General features: G+C 38.5%; 1 protein-coding gene across 1 annotated transcript; it reads right to left on the bottom strand.

Moving 5' to 3' along the window:
• Window positions 1–1,815: 1,815 nt before the first annotated feature.
• On the bottom strand, window positions 1,816–17,614 carry sstr3 (somatostatin receptor 3). The gene is made up of 2 exons (XM_034143429.1): window positions 17,383–17,614; window positions 1,816–4,295 (listed from the first exon to the last, which is right to left on the bottom strand). Exon 2 carries the CDS (start codon window positions 4,215–4,217, stop codon window positions 2,799–2,801), a length of 1,419 nt encoding a protein of 472 aa, XP_033999320.1. The 5' UTR covers window positions 4,218–4,295; window positions 17,383–17,614; the 3' UTR covers window positions 1,816–2,798.
• Between the last annotated feature and the right edge of the window lie 2,151 nt (window positions 17,615–19,765).

Raw genomic sequence — 19,765 nt, 5'->3', positions numbered from 1 at the left:
ATGCCCTAACGTTACATTTATTCTCAATATTTATTTATTTTTTGACCATTTGACTTAATTGCCAATATTTTCACTTCACCATTAAGATTTCAATTTCCACTTGCACCTGATACACTTCACTATACATGTGCCCCATAATAAGATGAGACTTGTAATCCCACCCCAAAGGGAAGCATTAATGTTCAATAAGGGTCGGTATGCCGTTTTTGCACAGAGTTTCCATGGTTTCTCCTGACAAAAAAAGTGAATAATGATCTATTAGCGTTAACTTGACCATATTGTCAGTGGGTGTGTTTCTGTGGGCAGGGAAGCATGCTGAGTCACCGGCTGACTATCACCTCGCTGTGTGCTGTTAGCACAGGTGGGTTATCACAGAGGGGAGTCTGGGAACCCACAGCTCAATATTTATAGATCAACAACACACACAAACATCTTACATGCAGAGAGAAGAGCAAACAGCTCCACAATCTCAACAAATCTCCGTTATCGCCAAACCCCTCCGGAGGGCTTTGCAAATAAAATCCAGCCAAACAAATCTTTTTTTAATGTGCCTTTAATGAAGGTCTGATGCTCCTCCTCAGCATATCTTTGCAGGAGGGGAGCGTGGGCTGAAGAGCAGCAGCAACACAGTAACACCCCGTTTCACTGTATCTACAGCCAGCTCAATGTACGTGTGGTGGGTTCACACTCATGAATGAACGGCTGTGAGGACAGTTTCTGATGAATGGTGGAGAAAGTATAATATCTTTTTAAAAACGTGTGTTGTCAATAAATGTAGATGCCACAGTAAAATGTGCCAAAAGTGGTGGATGACGGAGAACCTTTACTTAATAAGTAAAAAGGACCATTAACATACAGTAGTGTAAAAGTATGCTGGTATAAGCATCCAAATAAGATTTAAGCAACACAAGTAAAATCACTCATCATGCAGCTCGGCCCACTTCAGTTAAAGTATTTTTAGACTTGTTATGTGCTCTTCACTTTAATGTCGCAGCTGGAAAAAGTGGAAGTTATTTTATTTACTTTATATGTGCTTGGTAGATACATTTACCTGAGAGGATAATTAAAGGTGTATCTTAACCTTTAGATATTAATTTAATTGTGTAGAGTGGAGTTGAGTGGAGAACAAGAACAGAATAACATAAACTTAGAAAACTCAGGTTTTACTGGGACAAGAAATACTACATTAAACTTGCAAAGTAAAACTAAATATACCAAAAATCTGAGAATATAAAGTTAGCCATGTCACCTAGATTAAAATGAAGCTCTGTGGATCTCCTAAGAAAACCCTTTTTTTCTTAAATAACTTTTCAATTAAAAAAACAATATTACAAATTATTCTGCTTTTGATTGTAACCATTTTTCAAAATCCATTCTTGTTAATTATTTCTTTAAAACAAAAAGATTTGTGTTTGTCAGGCATCAGCCAATGTAGCCTGGAGTCCTTAAATGTGTCTGATAAAGAATAATAATGAACTGTAAATGTGTTTGTTTTACATGATAACGGACATTCTTAAAATAGTTTATCAGCCAAATTAAGTATAACCCTTGTTTCTTCTGATAAGAAAATGATTATTAACTTTTCATTTCTGACAATGTTGTACAGGCTATTACAAATCATTTGTTTTAGAAATACCTGTTATATTATATGTTGTAGTACAGGTATGTATTGTATTATATTGTATTGTATGCAGGAAATTATGTGTTTTTTTTAATCAATATAATTAATTAAAGCAAAATGTTTTCTTTGACATGTGTTTTTCAGTCCATCTTGATCTGCAATCAGAACAACAAAATGTATTGTCTACGGTTTTAATGTGCTACAAGATGAGTGCTAACCAATTATTATGCACAACAACCTTTACAACAGTCACCACATTTCAGCAACAACACTTTAATTAAAATTAATTTCCAAACATCAGGATCAACATCTGGATGTCAGCCATTAACATAAAAGCTTCTGTTCATAATGAGAACTCTGTATCAAGTGAAGGCATGTAAACTCATCTCTTGGAAAATTATGTTTTTATACCACACATTTCATAACTAAATTATATTTTTCATTTCCATTGAAACAACATTTGGTCAGAAAAAACTCTATGCCTAAACAGATAAAGGAAATCTCCTTTATCGGGCTGAAATGAACAGTTACATCACGGCCTTTTAAGAGAGTTTGGTGATTTGGGAAAATCAATAAATAAATTGTTGCTGTCATACGCCCAATGTTACTGAACATGCCAGCCAAGTTGCCACAACCTCACCCACGCTTTATACATCCATCTACCTACACAAGCTTCTTTGAAATTACAAACACAATGCTAGCAATATTTAGGTGCCCCATAACCCTGTGTTTCCTATACACATAATTAGTAAAAGATGGGATTGCAGGCATGTGATTCCTATTGTAAATAAAGGTGTTAGCCATGCCATGGTTGACATTAGCTTAAAAACAGTGAAGTTTCAGCAGAATCTTGTCACATTATAGAATTAAAAGGCTACAAGTACAGGCACCAACAAGTTACATTTGAAAAAAGTTGGTAGTAGTAGAAGTGATAAAGGCACAACTTTGTACATTCATATTCATGCATATGTACACAATATAAACAGGGATACACTTTGTATCTTGGTAAAACTTTAACTTAATGTTAAAGGAACTTAGAGTCCATGCATTCAAAAAACACTTAGCTGCATCTGAGTGTTTCTAAAGTTTACTTTATATATATATATGTATTCTTTTATACAAACTTTCTCTTAATACTGTTACATACGGCCCCTATTTTACACTATAAGTAGCTTATTTACAGTGAAGCGCTCTGTTCCAAGTTGTCCTCTGGCAGAGGTTTAACGCTGCCATTTTGGTTTCCGTTGAGAAGTAACGGTACAGTCAGTGTGGAGCCGTTGGCAGAATCTCTTCCCTTCACGTCCCCAGATTTGCCCCTCCTGTCCGGGCTTGACAGATCCGTTGCTCCCGGAGTTGCTGCTTTATCGGACAACAGCGGCTGTGTGCTCTCAGGCTGAAAGCTGCTGTTGCCGTTTTCGCCCATTCTGTAGATCTCAGTCATTTCCGAGATGTCTTCCTCTTCTTCGTCCTCCACTTGTCTGAGACCCCTTCTCAGGCTCTCCCTGGGCTTGAGCCCCGCCCTGCCCTCCTTCTGCTCCGGTTGAGGCTCCATTGGCTCGTGGTTCTCCACTTTTCTTGTGGAGCGGCACAGGGCTTTCCTGAAACCCCTCTTGAAGTTGTCTGATAGAAAGCCATAGACAATAGGGTTGGCACAGCTGTTGGCGTAGCCAAGCACAACGACAAAATAGTAAAGCCCATGGTACTCAGGGGGCAGGGACACGATCAGGTTGATGATGTTAAGGCCGTAGAAGGGCAGCCAACAGAACACAAAGACGGCGACGACAATCACAACCATGCGCGTCACCTTTCTCTCAGACTTCCTCCGTTTGGTGGAGGTGGCATGGACTTTTTTTCCAGAGCTGCGGACTTTAAAGACGATGAGCAAGTAGCACAGGCAGATGATAAGAAGAGGGCAGAAGAATCCGATCGTAAAGGTGTAAATGATGAAAGCCGCGCTCCATATGTTCGCCGGTTCGGGCCAGTCGATGTTACACGTACCACCCCCCTTCTGAATGTTGGCAAAGATCACCACAGGCATAACGACGAGAAATGAAAGAGCCCACACGGTGCCATTTACCATTTTGGCCACTTGAGGTCGGCGCCACTTTGATGAGCGAATGGGGTGCACTACGGCGAGGTATCGGTCAATGCTCATCACTGTCAGGCAGAATATGCTCGTGAACTGGTTGATGGAGTCAACGGTCATCACCAGGCGGCACATGAAGGAGCCAAATGGCCACGAGTGCATCGTGTTCTGCACCGCCAGGAAAGGCAAACCAAGCATAAAGAGCTCGTCGGCGATGGCTAAGTTGACGATGTAGATGTTGGTCACTGACTGTATCTTCGAGTAGTGCAGCACAATGTGAATCACCAGAGTGTTTCCACCCAGGCCGATGACACACACGATTATGTATATGAGCGGTATGAGGACCCCGGCCACGCTGAGGCCCGAGAAGATGGGCGCAGCAGTGGAGTTGGTGTCGTTGAACAGCGTAAAATTCAGATCGCTGTTGTTGAACATGAGCAGGAACAGGGGGAGTCCCAGCGAGGGGCTGGCAAGGCTGCCGTTTTCCCACGTCTCATCCGTCATCTCCATCCCTGGAAAGTGAGGCGACACCCGTGGATCTCTCAGCCTATATTATCCTCCTGACGTCTCAGCTCCCGACCATCTGCTCTGTTGGAGGGAGAAAATCAATTAGCTGCTGTAAAGTCTTCTACACTTCTATACATGGTGGATCTCTGAAAAGGCTGCAATGAAAACACATCTTTGTCTTCGAAGGACAAGATGAGATGTTCCTGCACACAATACTTACAATGCCGAAGTGCTGCTGACTTCAAGAACACATATCTTTTCATTCGAAAAACGTCATGTTGCACATTCCAACTTGTTTGGTTTTTGCAGATATGATTGAATAGATTTAAGGGACATTTTGGTTCAAATTACATGCATTTTCTGTACAAACTGACTGTTAGTGTTGCATAGTGTTTTGATATTTGTTTTTTATTTTCAACCTGAATTTTTGGAAAATGTGTTAAGTAATAACTTTTAATGCATGAGGTAGAGATCCTTAATTGTATAATTTATCAATAACATTTCAAACATAAACCTAAAAGCTGAAGTTGCAACTACTGCTATACCAACACAAAAAATTAGTGGTTCATTCATGGTGAATCAAAAAGACATTATTACGTGTTTAATCTTTTACATTTTAAAATAATTGGAAAAAATCATGTGATTGTACTTAAGTTGTTATTAAGTTCTGTTTTATTCAAGACTTATTGCATCACTTGAAAGTTGTATTATTTAAATATGATATGCACTGCAGAAAAACTCACAACACATTTAAATAAAACAATTTGCACAACTGCAACAGACCCTAAACAGATTGCAACTTAATTAAAAGTGATCAAAAAGCAAAACATTACTTTTCTTTTCCAGTTTTTCCCTTTCTATTTTAGATGTATGATAGTGGTGACGAAGTAATTCGCCAACATGATGTAATAGTGCTCATGGGGGTAGTAATGTTGAAATGAGAGGAAATGTTTGCACACACATGCACTGTTTGCCCTGATTTAGAAAGAAAAATGTATTCTTTGTTCATTGAAGCTCTGCTGAAAGAACTGAGGAATAAACATCATAAAATACTGTAATGGCAAACACAGGAACTAGACAAAGATAACACTCGAAGGACAATAAAACACTGAGTGGAAACAGGTGGATAGGAAATGATGAGCCTGAAAGGAAGCAATTCAAATCGGGTGAAGATGGATGTTTGTTGGTAGATTGATTTAACAACAGCAGCTATATTTGTTCCTTTTGACACGGCAGGTGAATGAAACAGTGTGTGTTCCCACACGTGGGCGAGGCTGATAATTGACATCTCATGATCAACCCAGCAGCACTCTGGTAATATGAACTGAGAACACACAGGGGAGAGACGCCGTATAGACTAACGTTTGCTAAACAACCTCTTAAAAGCTGGCACAATCGTCAGCAGATTCACACAGTCATTTTAATTTAGAAAATTGCAAAAATATTAATATATTAGCCATGCTAGCAGGGTGGCAATGGCCAGCTATAAAGTTTTATCTGGAATTATTTCCTTTACATCCCACACTGTAAAATATTACCATGATTTCACAATATTTAGCTGTAATATTTTACAATAAATTACTGTTTTACCACTTTACAGTCTTTACCTGTAATGTTCACAATATAATACTGTAATTTTGAATTTCACAGTGAAATCAATACAGGCACCGTTAATTACTGTGAATGTACAGGATACATTATTACCAGGATTTCACAAGATGTTACTGTATTATTTCACAGTAAAATACTGTATTCAGACCATCCTCTGTGATAACACAACAAATTAAGTGATTTTCTTGCTTTTATCGCTCTTGCTTGGCTTTAAATACGAATATCTTTCTTTTGGTGCAGGTTTTACTTAAATTGAAAGGGGCACCGCTGCATGTAAACGATGCAACAAATAAATCTATGTAAAATTGAAATTGTTGTCTTGGCTTATTGTTTTCAGGTGCTTCCTGGGCATTAATCTTGAGACGGGCTCGAAAGCCAAAAAGAGGCATGGCAATTTAAACCCCCATGTCAGCACATTCTTCAGAACAATTGTTGACTTCGAGTGGATGTCTGTGTAGACATGTGTTAAGTGCTCCCCTCCCGCAGGTGCACCTAGTCTGCCCCTGGCTCCACCTCTGCCCAGGTGTTCCAAATTCCACTCAGCCGTGTATATATAAAGAGAAGCTGGAGGAGAAGGATGTCTCGCCTATTCTGACGCCGGGAGACACTCTCCTTAGAATACCTCTTTGCCATTTTGAGCTGTAGGCCATATTTTTGGGTTCATATTTGATTTCTGGTTAGCGGGGGGGGGAGCTCTGGGTCCAAGGCCCGTGGTGTGGCTGGCTCGGGTTCCATCCTTCTGTTTGTTCCTTTTGGCCAGTCCTCCAGAACTCTTTTTGTTTCCCGTTTCGCTTGTGTGAGCAAACGGCTGATTATCAATAAATGCTCGTTACCAAGTACCGGTTATTGCGTGTATTCTTTCATGTTGCGGGTCTCAGCACGAGCCACTACCGCGGAGTAGAGGTTGGGGCCGTAACAACATGTCCAAGACACTGTGAAAACTACTTTGCACTTCAATGGAGTAATAAAAAGTTAAAATGGTTAAAAAAAATTCTTTGTTGATTGAGCTGATTGAATTGTGTAGTTATGGTAAAATCCCAGTTAACTAGTCAAATTTACAATATATTATCGTATTATTTACATTTGTATATTTACAGTAAATAACTGGCTACTGTGTTGCATTACTTCTACAGTAAAAGTGTGAAAATACAGGTAATTACTGTAATTTATGTACAGCAAGGTACCATAATACCACAGCTCTGTACTGCTATATCACAGTAATTCCATGGGCATGGCAACTGTAAAGTCACAGTATTTAGCTGTACTTTTATTCTAATTTACTGTAAAATATCTACAGTAAATTACTGTGAAATATTTACAGTCAATTTCTGTGAAATATTTACAGTCAATTACTGTGAAATCCACTAGTAGCCAGTAATTTACTGTAATTTTACAGCCAAACATTTTACAGTGCACTGTCACTCTGATCGACTTGAAACTTTTTAAAACTGACAGCTATCTGTGTAGAAAAGATAAAACACCCTCATCCGGCATGTGTACCCAGAATGCATGTGAATACTGACATCAGTGTCAGTAGCAGACAGCTCGGCAACTCTCCTCTGCGCTGCGGGGGTGCAGAAACACGGATGAATTATTAAGCGAAATTTGATTTGAGTTGGCTCAAGTCTTTTACAGATGAAACATGCTTCTGGAATAGTTTCAAGGTACAATAACATAGCTAAACCTTTATTAATGCCGATTGGGAAATTCACTCATGGTGGAACAGCAATAAGAGTGAAACACAGTATAGGCTGGTAAGAGTTCACACCACACAAGGATGATACGAATATAACATGTAATCAAAAGTATAAATTAAAAATAACCACAGTAGGAACTTGGCTTAGGAACCGAGAATAAATTAATTTTAAAAGGTGCCATTTTGTCTTCCGGGCACTGTTGAGGTGCCCCAAGGTGCAAGGTGACAGACACCCACAATGCTCCCCAGGCGTTTTTACATATAAAAGCTGCCCACTAGGATGGTTAACTTGCAGAGTCTTCATTGTGTGCGGTGCTGTGTACAAATGTGGAAAAAGATGGCAGTAAATCAGCTCCATTTAAATAGAAATGATGGACATCACTAATGTGTCCTTAGACAAATGAAACAGTAATTTATACCTTTCTGACAATTTACTGTAATTTAATTCTGTGGTGAAAGAGGCCTATTTTGTCTTAATAATTATTGTATTTTTTGTATTAACAATACACCTAACAGACGGTGAGAAATAAGCATCTGATAAAAGCGCCTATCTCAAGTTAACCAGAATAAATGAACAAAAAACATGAAGATAATCTCATAATTTTGCATTTATATTGCAAACGATGACTTTCAACTTGAAAGGTTGTCTTAACTTAATATATACAGTTAAAGCTGTGTTTTATTTTCTGAATAGATAATAGGCCTATATTCCGTATAATGTGTTTTATATAAAAAGTCTTAAATATTCTCAGTTTCATGGTTTATAAACAGGCAATTACAATCAGACACACTAGAGAGCAACACACAGTTTCAAATAAAGAGAAACCGTGTAAGGCATGAAGTGACAACACTTTGGTGCAACAAGCTTTGAATAACAATATGTTGGCTGATTGTGTGATTTTTCAGGGTTTGTTTTTGTTTTAAGGACGCTGTTAAAATGACTGTTTGATGTGTTGATTTGGGATTCACTTTGTATTTAGATAGTATTGTAGCTGGCTTGCCAATTTGTCTTGAGATATTATAAAAGGGGATTTAGGAGTGAAGACAAGCACTCCTTGGTTATATGTTGTATTATGTACTTTACACCTGATGAGCATGCAATTAGCTGTTAGCAGTCAAGGTAATAATATTTTGTTATAACGTTAATTCCGCGAAACGTTACCATGAGCTAAGTTAGCCTAGCTTACATTAAAACAATGCTTGATAAAATGTCTCACTCTAATTAACAGATCAAATGTTGATACCAATCAGCAATACCTTTGACTTCAAACTTGGTAGTGAAAGGTTAATGGCTTCTTTTGGAATAGAAGTCAGAAATGTGAGCAACCAAGTTCTAGCCAGGTTAGCTTTAGCCATTGTTAGCAATAGCAGCTGATAGCAACGCATTAAGCTGTATTTTACACACTCAAACACCGTGGCAACATGTAGTTTTCCAAAGTTTCATGTGCTGATCAGTTTGTGTTGTTGTGAGACTTCAGTGTTTAAATGTTCATTCTGATTCACCAAAGTCACACAATAACACAAATGAAGGTGAAATTACTGATTTTCTCTTTGGAGTCTGATGCCTTTCAGGAGATATCATAGATAATGCAGGGTTGCCAACTCTCACGCATCTGGCGTGTGACACACGCTTTCACTCTCAATCTCACGCTCTCACGCTGCCCAACCTATTCTCACGCCAACAACAAGATGAACCGGCGATCGTTTTTGGTTGGTTATTTACAATGTTGAGTTGACAGCTGCTCAAGCTGTCGATCCGCCCACCACTCTTAACAACGTTAACAGACAGCAGAGCAGTGGGAGCCGGTTGGTCAATCCCCGACCCGTATTGCGCATGCGCAGATCTAAGATCCAGTAGAAATTATAAAAAAGTAAAAGTCTGCTGCTTATTGTTCTACTAGGCCAAAATAGAGTCAAAGAGTATATGAGAGTGAGAGTGTGTTAATTAATATATTTGGCAGTTTGGAGTAAGTCTGTAGATTTGTTTGTGTGTGTGTGTTTGGCCTCTCACGATAATTAATTTTGTTGGATACATTTTCCCGTAAATTATTGCGATAAACGATAATATTGTCGGCACTGTTGTATGACCATTTTAGACCACTGACATAATGATAATATATAATAATAATTCAAGTAGGCCTACATCCTTTCAAACTGCTAGTCACATCCTCATGTAAATGGCAATTTATCGAGTTCATTTTTATTTATCTTATGATAAGTCAATTATTTGCTTATCGCGACAGGCACACAATAAAACTGTGGAAACAAACATGTGTTTGACTTTCATTAGTGAATGAAACTGTGTGCCCTTTATAGTCTGTGTCCAATATTGTGTATTTGTATATATTGTATATATATATCCTATATATATGCTAAGGTCCCGCTACTGACACGATAGCAGCCATTTAGTGCGCATATGTGTAATTAAACCCATGATATCAAAATCTCACTCCAGCCAGGTACCCAAAGTTGGCAACCCTGGATAACGGCTACAGTTACAGAAAATCTGAGAGCAAGGAAAAGTGTTGGAAATATTCTCAATATAGCACAAACTTAAACTGATAACATTTTAAGTAGTTAAAATGTGTTTTGCTGCTGCCCCACACAGCACTACATTGCTTTACCTCCTATACTCCTGTTGGTTTTTGCTAACTGGGTTGATGCCTGTCTAATGTAGGTATTACACTGACTTTTGATAAGTTCTTCTTACAACCCCCATCTAAAAAAATACAAACTATCTCTTTAATATCTTATGTCGAAAAATAACCATGAAAGGTAGCGTAACACTGTTTTATACTTCTACAGTATAAGTATAAACTAATGTTGCAAAATATAAAGGCATATAGAGGACAGTCCATTTCACTCTTCATTAACTACACAGCCATAGACAACTGAATATCATGACAATAAAAGCAGCAGGAGCACCATTTCAGAATAAATATACGACCATCTCTTTTTGTTCTTCCCCCAAATGTTTAATGTTGCTGTGAGAAAATCAACAGCGAGAAAAACACACATAGGCCGTGTGCTCATTGAGTTCATCAAACAAAGCGCCTGGAGGGCTATTGTCACTTCGGTGGTGACAGCGGTAGAGTCTATAATCATATTATAAATAATATTCCTGGAGCTCAATTTAAAACACACATGAAAAACAAACCAAAAACAAAACCTATAGGCAAATCAACAAATGTGCTGTGTGTCTTTTTATGGGACCAGAGTGGTTTCTTTGATTTTACCATACTGTCACATCAATCATTTTCTCAATATCTTCCAATTCCTGTAGTGATAACATTACATTTGAAAATCTGGATCACCATGGAAACCAGCGGAAGAGAAAACCCAGAGATCCTTGTCGCAAATGAAACAGCAGCACATTGCAGCAACAAAGACACAACATTTTCTCTTCTCAAGTGAAAATGTTTGAAAGACAGATGGGCATAAATGAATACTAAATGATAGAATAAAAACTAGATAACAACAGCTCAGATCAAGGCTTTAAATTATTTCTGTATATTTAGTTTCCGTTATAATTTTTATTTTGCCACCACATGTTCTTGGCCCGATTTTGATTCGGTTAGTTTGGAATATTAGTAAGTTACCTCTCTGTTACAGTGATCTGATACTGTTAACTGTATCTTTCGGGCTAAATGCTAATTTATGCAATGGAAAAGACAGAGAATTATACAAAAAACAAGTAGCATGCAAATAGTAGTGCATTAAATCACAGCTGGATTTTATCAGGGTACGAGATGGTTCCAAGAAAACTACAGCATGCGACTGGCGCAGATAATACATCTCTTTTGAGCCAAACCCTCAGTAAAGAGCAGCTGTAACATTGGCTGTAATGCTGCAGAGAAATCAATTCTCTCATCTCAAACACCCTGAAGTCTGAAATCTGCATTGTATTTTATTTAAAGTGTCCTCATTAATCTACTTCAGGCCTTTCAACTGTCTCTGAGGGAGGAAATCTATTCACTTTGTAAATTGAGGTTCTGAACCTGAGCCTGGGTGGCATACTCGTCTGTCTTCATTTCCATTGAATGACACGAGGGGAGAACAATCAGTGCAGGTCATGTGACCGACAAAACCAAAATATCTGAATGCAAACAATCAGACTGATCAATATCTTTCTGCTTTGACTTTAAAAGCAAGAAGCTGCTGTTGTCCCCTTTTAAAGGAAGACAACTTTTTGACATTGATCAAAGAGGACAGGGCTAAAATTAAATGTGATCTATTTGAATCTTCTGATGTTCACTGCGTTTTTATTGGTCTACACCAGGGCTATTCAATTAGTTTGGAATGGGGGCCGGTTGATGAAAATGATCCAAAGCAAGGGGCCGGGAAAAAGATGGCTTGAAATATGAGCAATCATATTTAAGAGCTTCAGATACAGTAAATACTACAACAGCATAGTGGAGTGCATATATTGTGTTTAATTCAATCAAACAACATAGCCCCAAGGCCTTTATATATCTAAATGGCAAGTTCAGAACTCAGTAGGCCTACATGTTTCATTTGATTTCATTTAGGTGAAATGATCTAATCATTCACGCAGAGATGCAATCAATGACAGGAGTTGTCACTACAGTATAGTAGGTGGGTTCGAAACCCGAGCCCGTCGAAGTTTTCAGGCATTGTCTACCCCTCTATCTCTCAATGTAACACCCTCTCTGGAATAAAGGCACTATGGCACAAAAAAAAAAAAAAAAAAAATCTTAAAAAAAAAAAATTGATTACTTTTTAACATTATACTCAAAGGGCCAGTAAATATCACCCCGGGGCCGGATTTGGCCCGCGGGCCGCCAATTGAATAGCCCTGGTCTACACTCTACAGTGTGATCAGTATCGAGGACACTTCTCTTGAGGTCATGCTGTTACTTGTGACACACTTTTTCCCAACTTGTATAACCACTGATTTCCTCTGGATACTATACTTTGTATACTGCTTTAAGTTTTACATTTTGTCGTTCACTCTCTTTGCACCCAATCAGAGCTGGATGAAATTATTGCTAATAATAACTCAATCATTTCTGTTGCTGCTTAAAATAATTCAACTGGCGGTTAGATTTTCTGTACAACAGGATATGCTATTATTCAGCACTGAGGTAAGCATTATTACAATTTTTTATTTTCTAAATCTTTTCACAGTGGATGTCACAGTTGATTTAAGCAATCTAGGACTTCTTAAACAAACTATTATTTGTATTTTTTTTTACCAGAAGTGCCGTAAAACAAACATGCAGCTATCAGAGCTGCTGAAGGTGAAAGCTTATCTCAGAAATGTTTCTCTGAAGTTACCCACACACAAACAATAAGTACTATAAACGGGAAGTTCATTTCTTCACAGCAAGTTCTAATCTTTGTTGAACAATTATACAAACAACAGAATGTGTTACTGTTTGAACCATTAGCAACTGACAGTGAGCATTTTTATATGTGTAGTATTTGAGTATTTGCATGTGAAAATAATTATTCAATGAAATGACAATAATCATTCAAATAGTTTCAAAATATATAAAACGTTGTTATAAATAAGCCTCCACTGATTATTTTAATATCTAGAAATACTAAGGAATTTTTTTCTGTTTGTTTTTGTTTTATGAAACATTGCACAAAATTACAGTTACAGCCAATTGTGCACTATAAACTGTGACTTAAATAAAAACACAAGTATGTTTCTAGCAACGTATGCAACATATAAAGGTTTGTCAGTTGTTACAAAATGTTTTCCCTACAACATAACAAGGTCTGGTGAAATTGTACAATATAGTGAGTTATAAGCCATGGATTAAATGTTTACTTAGTGCTTATAAATGCTTAACATGGGGTTAAAGTTAAAGGGTTTTATAGCTGTGTTGATATAAATGGCCCTCTGTCGGCAAACAATTAAGTAGATAACAGACTAAATACATCTACATAATATAACATCCCTCATCAAGGCAGCATAATGAGCTTCAGTTGAGGGAGCATTTGTATCTCACACAGGTTTGAGCGGAAATGCCAACACTGTGCTGCAGTGGCGAGCTGAGCATCCATCACAAAGGTCAGAGTCTCTGACAGCCGGAGCACTTGAAAGGTTCAGAGTATTTCAGAGAGGAGCTTTATCATCCAGACAAACCACAGATCCACAGATGCATCCAGGTACAAACCTGGTTAGAGGTACTTGTACTCAACTTCAGGATTGTATTGGCATGCCATACACTTGTTTACGAAACCACAGAGAATCATCACCTGAATCTGCAGCTCTTTTCACTTTTATAGAGCAAAATGAAATTAAAATTAGTTTATGTTATTCTACCAAAAAAAGAAAACCGCACGCGAATCCCAGGCTCCCAAGCCAATACAATGACAGTGTTTCCATTAGCTGGTATTTACCGGACATTATCCAGGAGGCTACTGTTGGCCAAATGTAAACCTCTTCCGTCATAATGTCTGCTGGGTATTAATCCCCCTAAGTACAATTTAAGGTGTATTTATTTTAAAAGGCTTGATAGTCTGGGACATTGAAAATCTTCCAGGACACATTGACCGGAGAAGGTGACAATGAATTCAACACTCTCATTATGCCTGCTATTGTTTATCTTTTGGAGAATAAGTCATTAACGACCCTCTCACCGGCTCATCACCCAACAGCAGACACGCTTAGAGACAAGCTGGTGAAAATAGTGGATTATTTTGCAGCTAAAGAGAGAGATAATTCCAAAAGGTGACCAAAAACAGAGCTAAAAGGGAGTGAACATTGGATTTATGTTCATCAGGTGGGAAAAAACAAAAAGACTCCTGGATGATAAATATGTTGAAAAAAAGCAACCTCAAATGTTGAGCACACTAGGGCTGTATCCAACAAATGTTTTCCTTTTCGATGAATCCTTCAGTTAGTTTCCGGATTACCCATTAGTTGTTAACAAATATGTTTCCCAAAACCCAAGCTGATAGCCTTCATTTTCTTGTTTTGTCGTGAATTCAAAGACATTCAGTTTACTCAAATAGAGGGGTAGAGAGCAACTAAAATCCACATTTAAAAATCCTGAATTAGACAATTAACTAAATTAAAAGTTGACAAGTAATTGTTTTATGTTTCAGCTCTAAAGTGAAGCATCGTTATACCAATACACCTAATCTGTCTTGAAGAAACTCAAGCTGATTATAAAAAGGGGAACATGTATAAAATGTATCAATAAATATCACAGTTTTATATTCATGACGCTTTGAGTGTGACAGTCAAAGTTTAGAACCACTTTCAATCCATTGTACAAAATGTTCTCTCTTGCATCAAAAAGCGTCTAACAAGTAACATGTAATAGAGCCACTCATACTGGACTGATTCAGTTCTCCGCAGTGAGGAGGCCGCTCAGGGTCATGGAGAAGGACGTCCGCAGAGCTGTTTGAATAGCTTGTTTGTTTAGCTATATTTTATATTTTCTTCTCTCTCTGAAGGATGATACAAATATATATCTGTTATACAACAAAGAATGAATACGAAAAGAAGAGTAGAGAAATGGTGCAAAAGTAAACTATCTACTACATATTGTATAAGATATGATATGTTTTTGTTTGTAAGTATAAGATGCGTAGAATTATTCCATTGGACGAATATGGAGGCAAATGACTTCACATACATATCACAAATATCGCAAACCTTGAACCTTGCTCCTTTTTTAAGCTTCCATTCTCTTCTCCTAAGCTATTTACCATACATCTCCTCATCTAACTCTCTGCCAGAAAGCAAATAGCTATACAATTATTCTTCTGGAACTGATGAGAGGGAGGAGAAGTAGATTAATTTGCCTCCCTTGATCTCACGATTTATGATTATCCAAGGTTTCCACAACAAAATTAGTTTTTAGGATCCGGCAGTGATGCACTCTACCTTTTAAAGCAATGGAGCTGCTAACCATAAACGTTTTTTGTTGACTGAATGAGGGAAACTTGCATAAAAGACACATGAAGCCACCACTTTTACAGCTCCATGAAGCCAGTGGTGCTACATATTTATGTCTGAAAAGGGCTTGAGAGGAAGTAACACCACCACCCATCAATTTGTAGATAGATATTGAAATGTTGTTATTTCCAAATGCTGCTTTGGTCTTTGAGGAGGCAGCAGATTGTTCCTCCTTTCTTATCTCCTAGAAGCCAATTTCGCCTGAAATTATGCTGTGGATTGGTGCCGATTAATTTACCACCTGGTGTCTGAGTGTGTGTGTGACTGTTTGTTTTGAATTTGTGTCGATTACATAATTAGTGTGTGTGAATGCATTATAATTTCAGTTTTCAGGATGGCACATTGAATAATATCTGAATCTTTTGCTTCCATGCCGTAATTAGTTTCAACTCTTCTATTCCTGGAAAAATGAATAAAATGCAGCATTTTGTCATAAGTGGTTTCAAATGGAGGAGCATGATGCTGTTTTGCTTCGCTGAATGAAAGAAATCATGGTGGATGGTAATTACGCACGCACTTTCATAAACACAGTTGGGAAGTTGTTTTTATTTCCATGAAAATAACGTGTTTTTTTCCGTAAGCTAAACTGACTAAAAATAAACAATCATGATACAATTCTCAGAACAAGATACACTCCTCGAAGCAAATAAAGTACAACTTCTAATTATGGAAAAATAATTCTTTCCATAATATATAGGGTAAAGAGTATCCGAAATATTTCAAGCACATTTTTTTATTTAGGCTGCATTTTTATAATAATAATAATAAATTCAATTTATAAAGCACCTTTCATTGCTAACAGCAATCCCAAGGTGCAATTATATGCTGTTTATAAATGCCAAATAGGTCATCTAAAAGCACACACACACACACACACACACGCACACGCACACGCACACGCACACGCACACACACACACACACACACACACACACACACACACACACACACACACACACACACACACACACACACACACACACACAGAGATAAGATTACAGTTCCAATTGTTTTAGTATGGTTTGACTTTGAAGGAAATTGTACTCATAGGGAAATGTGCTTTATTGAGAAAGGCACTGTGTGATGTCAAACCCCAAAGAACATAACAGGTGTTTGTTAAAGGAAAATGAAGTTGACGTAGCTTTTTGGAGACTTTTTTAATGAATTGTAACTACTCACTATTATGAAAATGAATATCATTTTTCAGTTGAGTAAATGGACTTTGGCATGAATGCAAACAATTCTAAAATGACCACATAGAGACACAATTATACAAGGACAAAACATTTGCCAATAAAAAACGCAAATATAGCCTACTAGTGCAAAAATGACGACACAACACAACCTTAAAAAGTCCCCACATGACCACAAAGAGACAGAAAATGACCTTAATGACCTTAATGCAAGATAGCAACTAAGAAATGAAAAATGACTATAAACTAAATGACCAAAATGAGACACCAAATGGCCATTAAGCGACATAAAACAACTGCAATGAGACACAGCATGTCCAAAAAGAGACAGAAACAGCTGCAAGGAGACAAACAACAATTAAAATAGACATACAACGACGCCAAAGAGCACGAACCGAACACAAAGAAACACAAACAAGCAAAAGGTAAAGTGTTGTGTGTAACAATTGTGTGTCTTTGTGTTTATTTGGCATACATTTTATTAAAATGAATAAATAATATCATCTAATAATGTACGGAAAGGCTACAGTTTATTATTATAGAGAAGCTAATAAAGTTTCTAAACCCTAACCCTTAGGTTTTTTGTGTTTGGATGGTATCATAAACGGTGTTTAATACAGAAGTGAGGAGACATTCGCAGTGAAGTAACACGGCTCTTTCTCAGTCATATACGGTATAAAAAGAATCCATGATTAGACATTTCATAACGTATACCTATAAACTTACCTTTATGTGGCGACTTTTCAAACCGCGATCTTGTTTAAGCCCGCTCTCGTCGTGTGATATTAGGATTTATAGATTTCATTAGCAGCTGCCGTTGGTTTATTCCCTGTCGGGACGGGTTTTATCTTCATCATCAGCCGTGAAAGTGTCCGGTCCTCCGGGGTGTCGGTCAGTTTCCGTCCTCTCTCCACGAGTGATACACTGAAGTCACCGCAGCGACATTATAACAGACAGCCTCTCGCCTGTAACTAGGTAACAGCGCTGCTGCTGCAAGGAGTACAGGAGGAGGTGTTGAAATCCTGTGTGTGTGTGTGTGTGTGTGTGTGTGTGTGTGTGTGTGTGTGTGTTGTGTGTGTGTGTGTGTGTGTGTGTGTGTGTGTGTGTGTGTGTGTGTGTGTGAGATAGAGAGAGAGAGAGATGGAGAGGGAGAGAGAGCGAGAGCGAGAGTGTGTTTGTGGAAGAAAGAGTGGAGATCTTGTTCTCCTGTAAAAAGCCCGAAGAGCCATTAGAAGTTGGAGGGGTTCCACTTAGCACACTTATATTAGCCAACTGTAAAGGAAGTAGGAAATGTTTTATTTTGTGTGATAAACAAAATAAGCAAATCATCACATGTATAGCATTATGTTGTGTTATGGAATCAACATTTTGTTTTTGCAATGAATGCTTGCATGATAAGATCAAGGGGTAGTACCCATAGAGTCCAGTAGAGGGCGGAGCCTGTGAGAGATATAACGAATTTGCATGCCAATATTCACTCACATGCACTTATAATCACACACATGTAGGCCTATGTAGGCCCACAGTATTCATAATATCATGTGTGTAAAATATAAGAAAATAATCACACTTTTTTCTGACTATAAAGGTTGTGTCTCGTATGTAGGTTCTAACTGTTAGATAAGCTATCTGGCCGTGTGTGGTTTGTGAGGGCTGCGTATAAACAGTGTCCGCTGTTTATGCATATTGGATAAAAATCATTATTGCACCCTTTAGATTTGAGACCGACAGACATATAGAAGAACGGACCGACTGTCACTGCCCGTCCCTGAAACCCCTGTTAGTGTTTGTATGTGTTTGTTTCTACTGTGTGTCTCTCTCTCCCCGCCCGCCCCCCTGCCTGCTGGTCTGCTCTACACGGCTGGGAGCAATCTCCAATCAACCACACCTGCAACCTGCTCATCAGCCACACTAAAGCCTGCAGCCTGCACTCATTCCCTGCCGGATTGTTGCCGTGAACGGTTTGTTGCGTGCCGCTCTAGCTTTTTACCAGCATATTCTTTGACAACTTTGCCTGCTTTTGCCTCACACTCATTTTTATGTCTCTCCCAGGAGGAATCCAAGGCCTTCCACACTCCCAAGACCAGCCAGGCTTCTCTACTAGAGATGGGCGAGTCCTGATTCATCCGGATCATTAACCCGGATCCTAGAAATTAGCTGGTCGTGACGAGTCTCCCCTCTCCATTAACCCGAGTCCTTGATTCCCACACTTGGTGTGACGTACAAATTAAAACTATAAATTGCGTCACTCGCTACTCTCTTTATAACATGTAAAATCACATTACAACGTACCCCAGTCCATCTGCCTACCCTTTAGCAAGTATACAGGATAGCTGCCTGCCAGAAGTGATCGTTTGGCTCAGCGGAGGGGACGCGGATCAGTGAAACTTCCTGCAGACTCGTGGGGACTCAGAGGAGCCGACGGCTCCTAACTGTAATAGCATAGCAGATCCAGCGATCCATACTCGTCATGTGCACGAGCATAGCCTCTCCTCCAGCACCCGGCTCCCGCGCTATATTATGCACGAGTCAACAGCAGACTTGCAGATTCGCAGATTCGCAAATCCTGACTCGCTGTGCAACACACAGCAGAGCAGACTCGTGCGGACTCGGAGCCTTACCATATAGCAGCAGATCCAGAGATCCAGCAGACTCGTCGTCATGCACGAGTCAACAGCAGACTCGGATTCGCAAATCCTGACTCACTGTGCGCAACACACAGCAGAGCAGACTCGTGCGGACTCAGAGCCGTAGCCATATAGCAGCAGATCCAGAGATCCAGCAGACTCGTCCTCATGCACGAGTCAACAGCAGACTCAGATTTGCCAAATTGCAAAATAACCCTTTTTTTATCAACATTTTTTATTAAAGCAAAATACACTGTGTAGCGGAGGTTAATATAACGTCAGTTTGATAGATAGATAGATAGATAGTACTTTATTGATCCCAAATTGGGAAATTGTTGTTGTTACAGCAGCATAAAAGGCATTTTACAATAAAACAAAACTACAAAATATACAAGAATAGAAAGTAAAATAAAATATAAAATATACATGTCGAAATAGAAAATATACATGCAGATATTATATATATATATATATATATATAT

Source organism: Trematomus bernacchii, unplaced genomic scaffold (assembly GCF_902827165.1).
Source record: "Trematomus bernacchii unplaced genomic scaffold, fTreBer1.1, whole genome shotgun sequence".
NCBI lineage: Eukaryota > Metazoa > Chordata > Actinopteri > Perciformes > Nototheniidae > Trematomus > Trematomus bernacchii.
Note: the sequence above shows the minus strand (reverse complement) of the source record. Positions and strands in the feature narration are given on the sequence as shown.

Excerpts from the sequence above, each read along its gene's own strand:
- sstr3 (XM_034143429.1), bottom strand. The coding sequence starts at position 4,217 with ATGGAGATGACGGATGAGACGTGGGAAAACGGCAGCCTTGCCAGCCCC.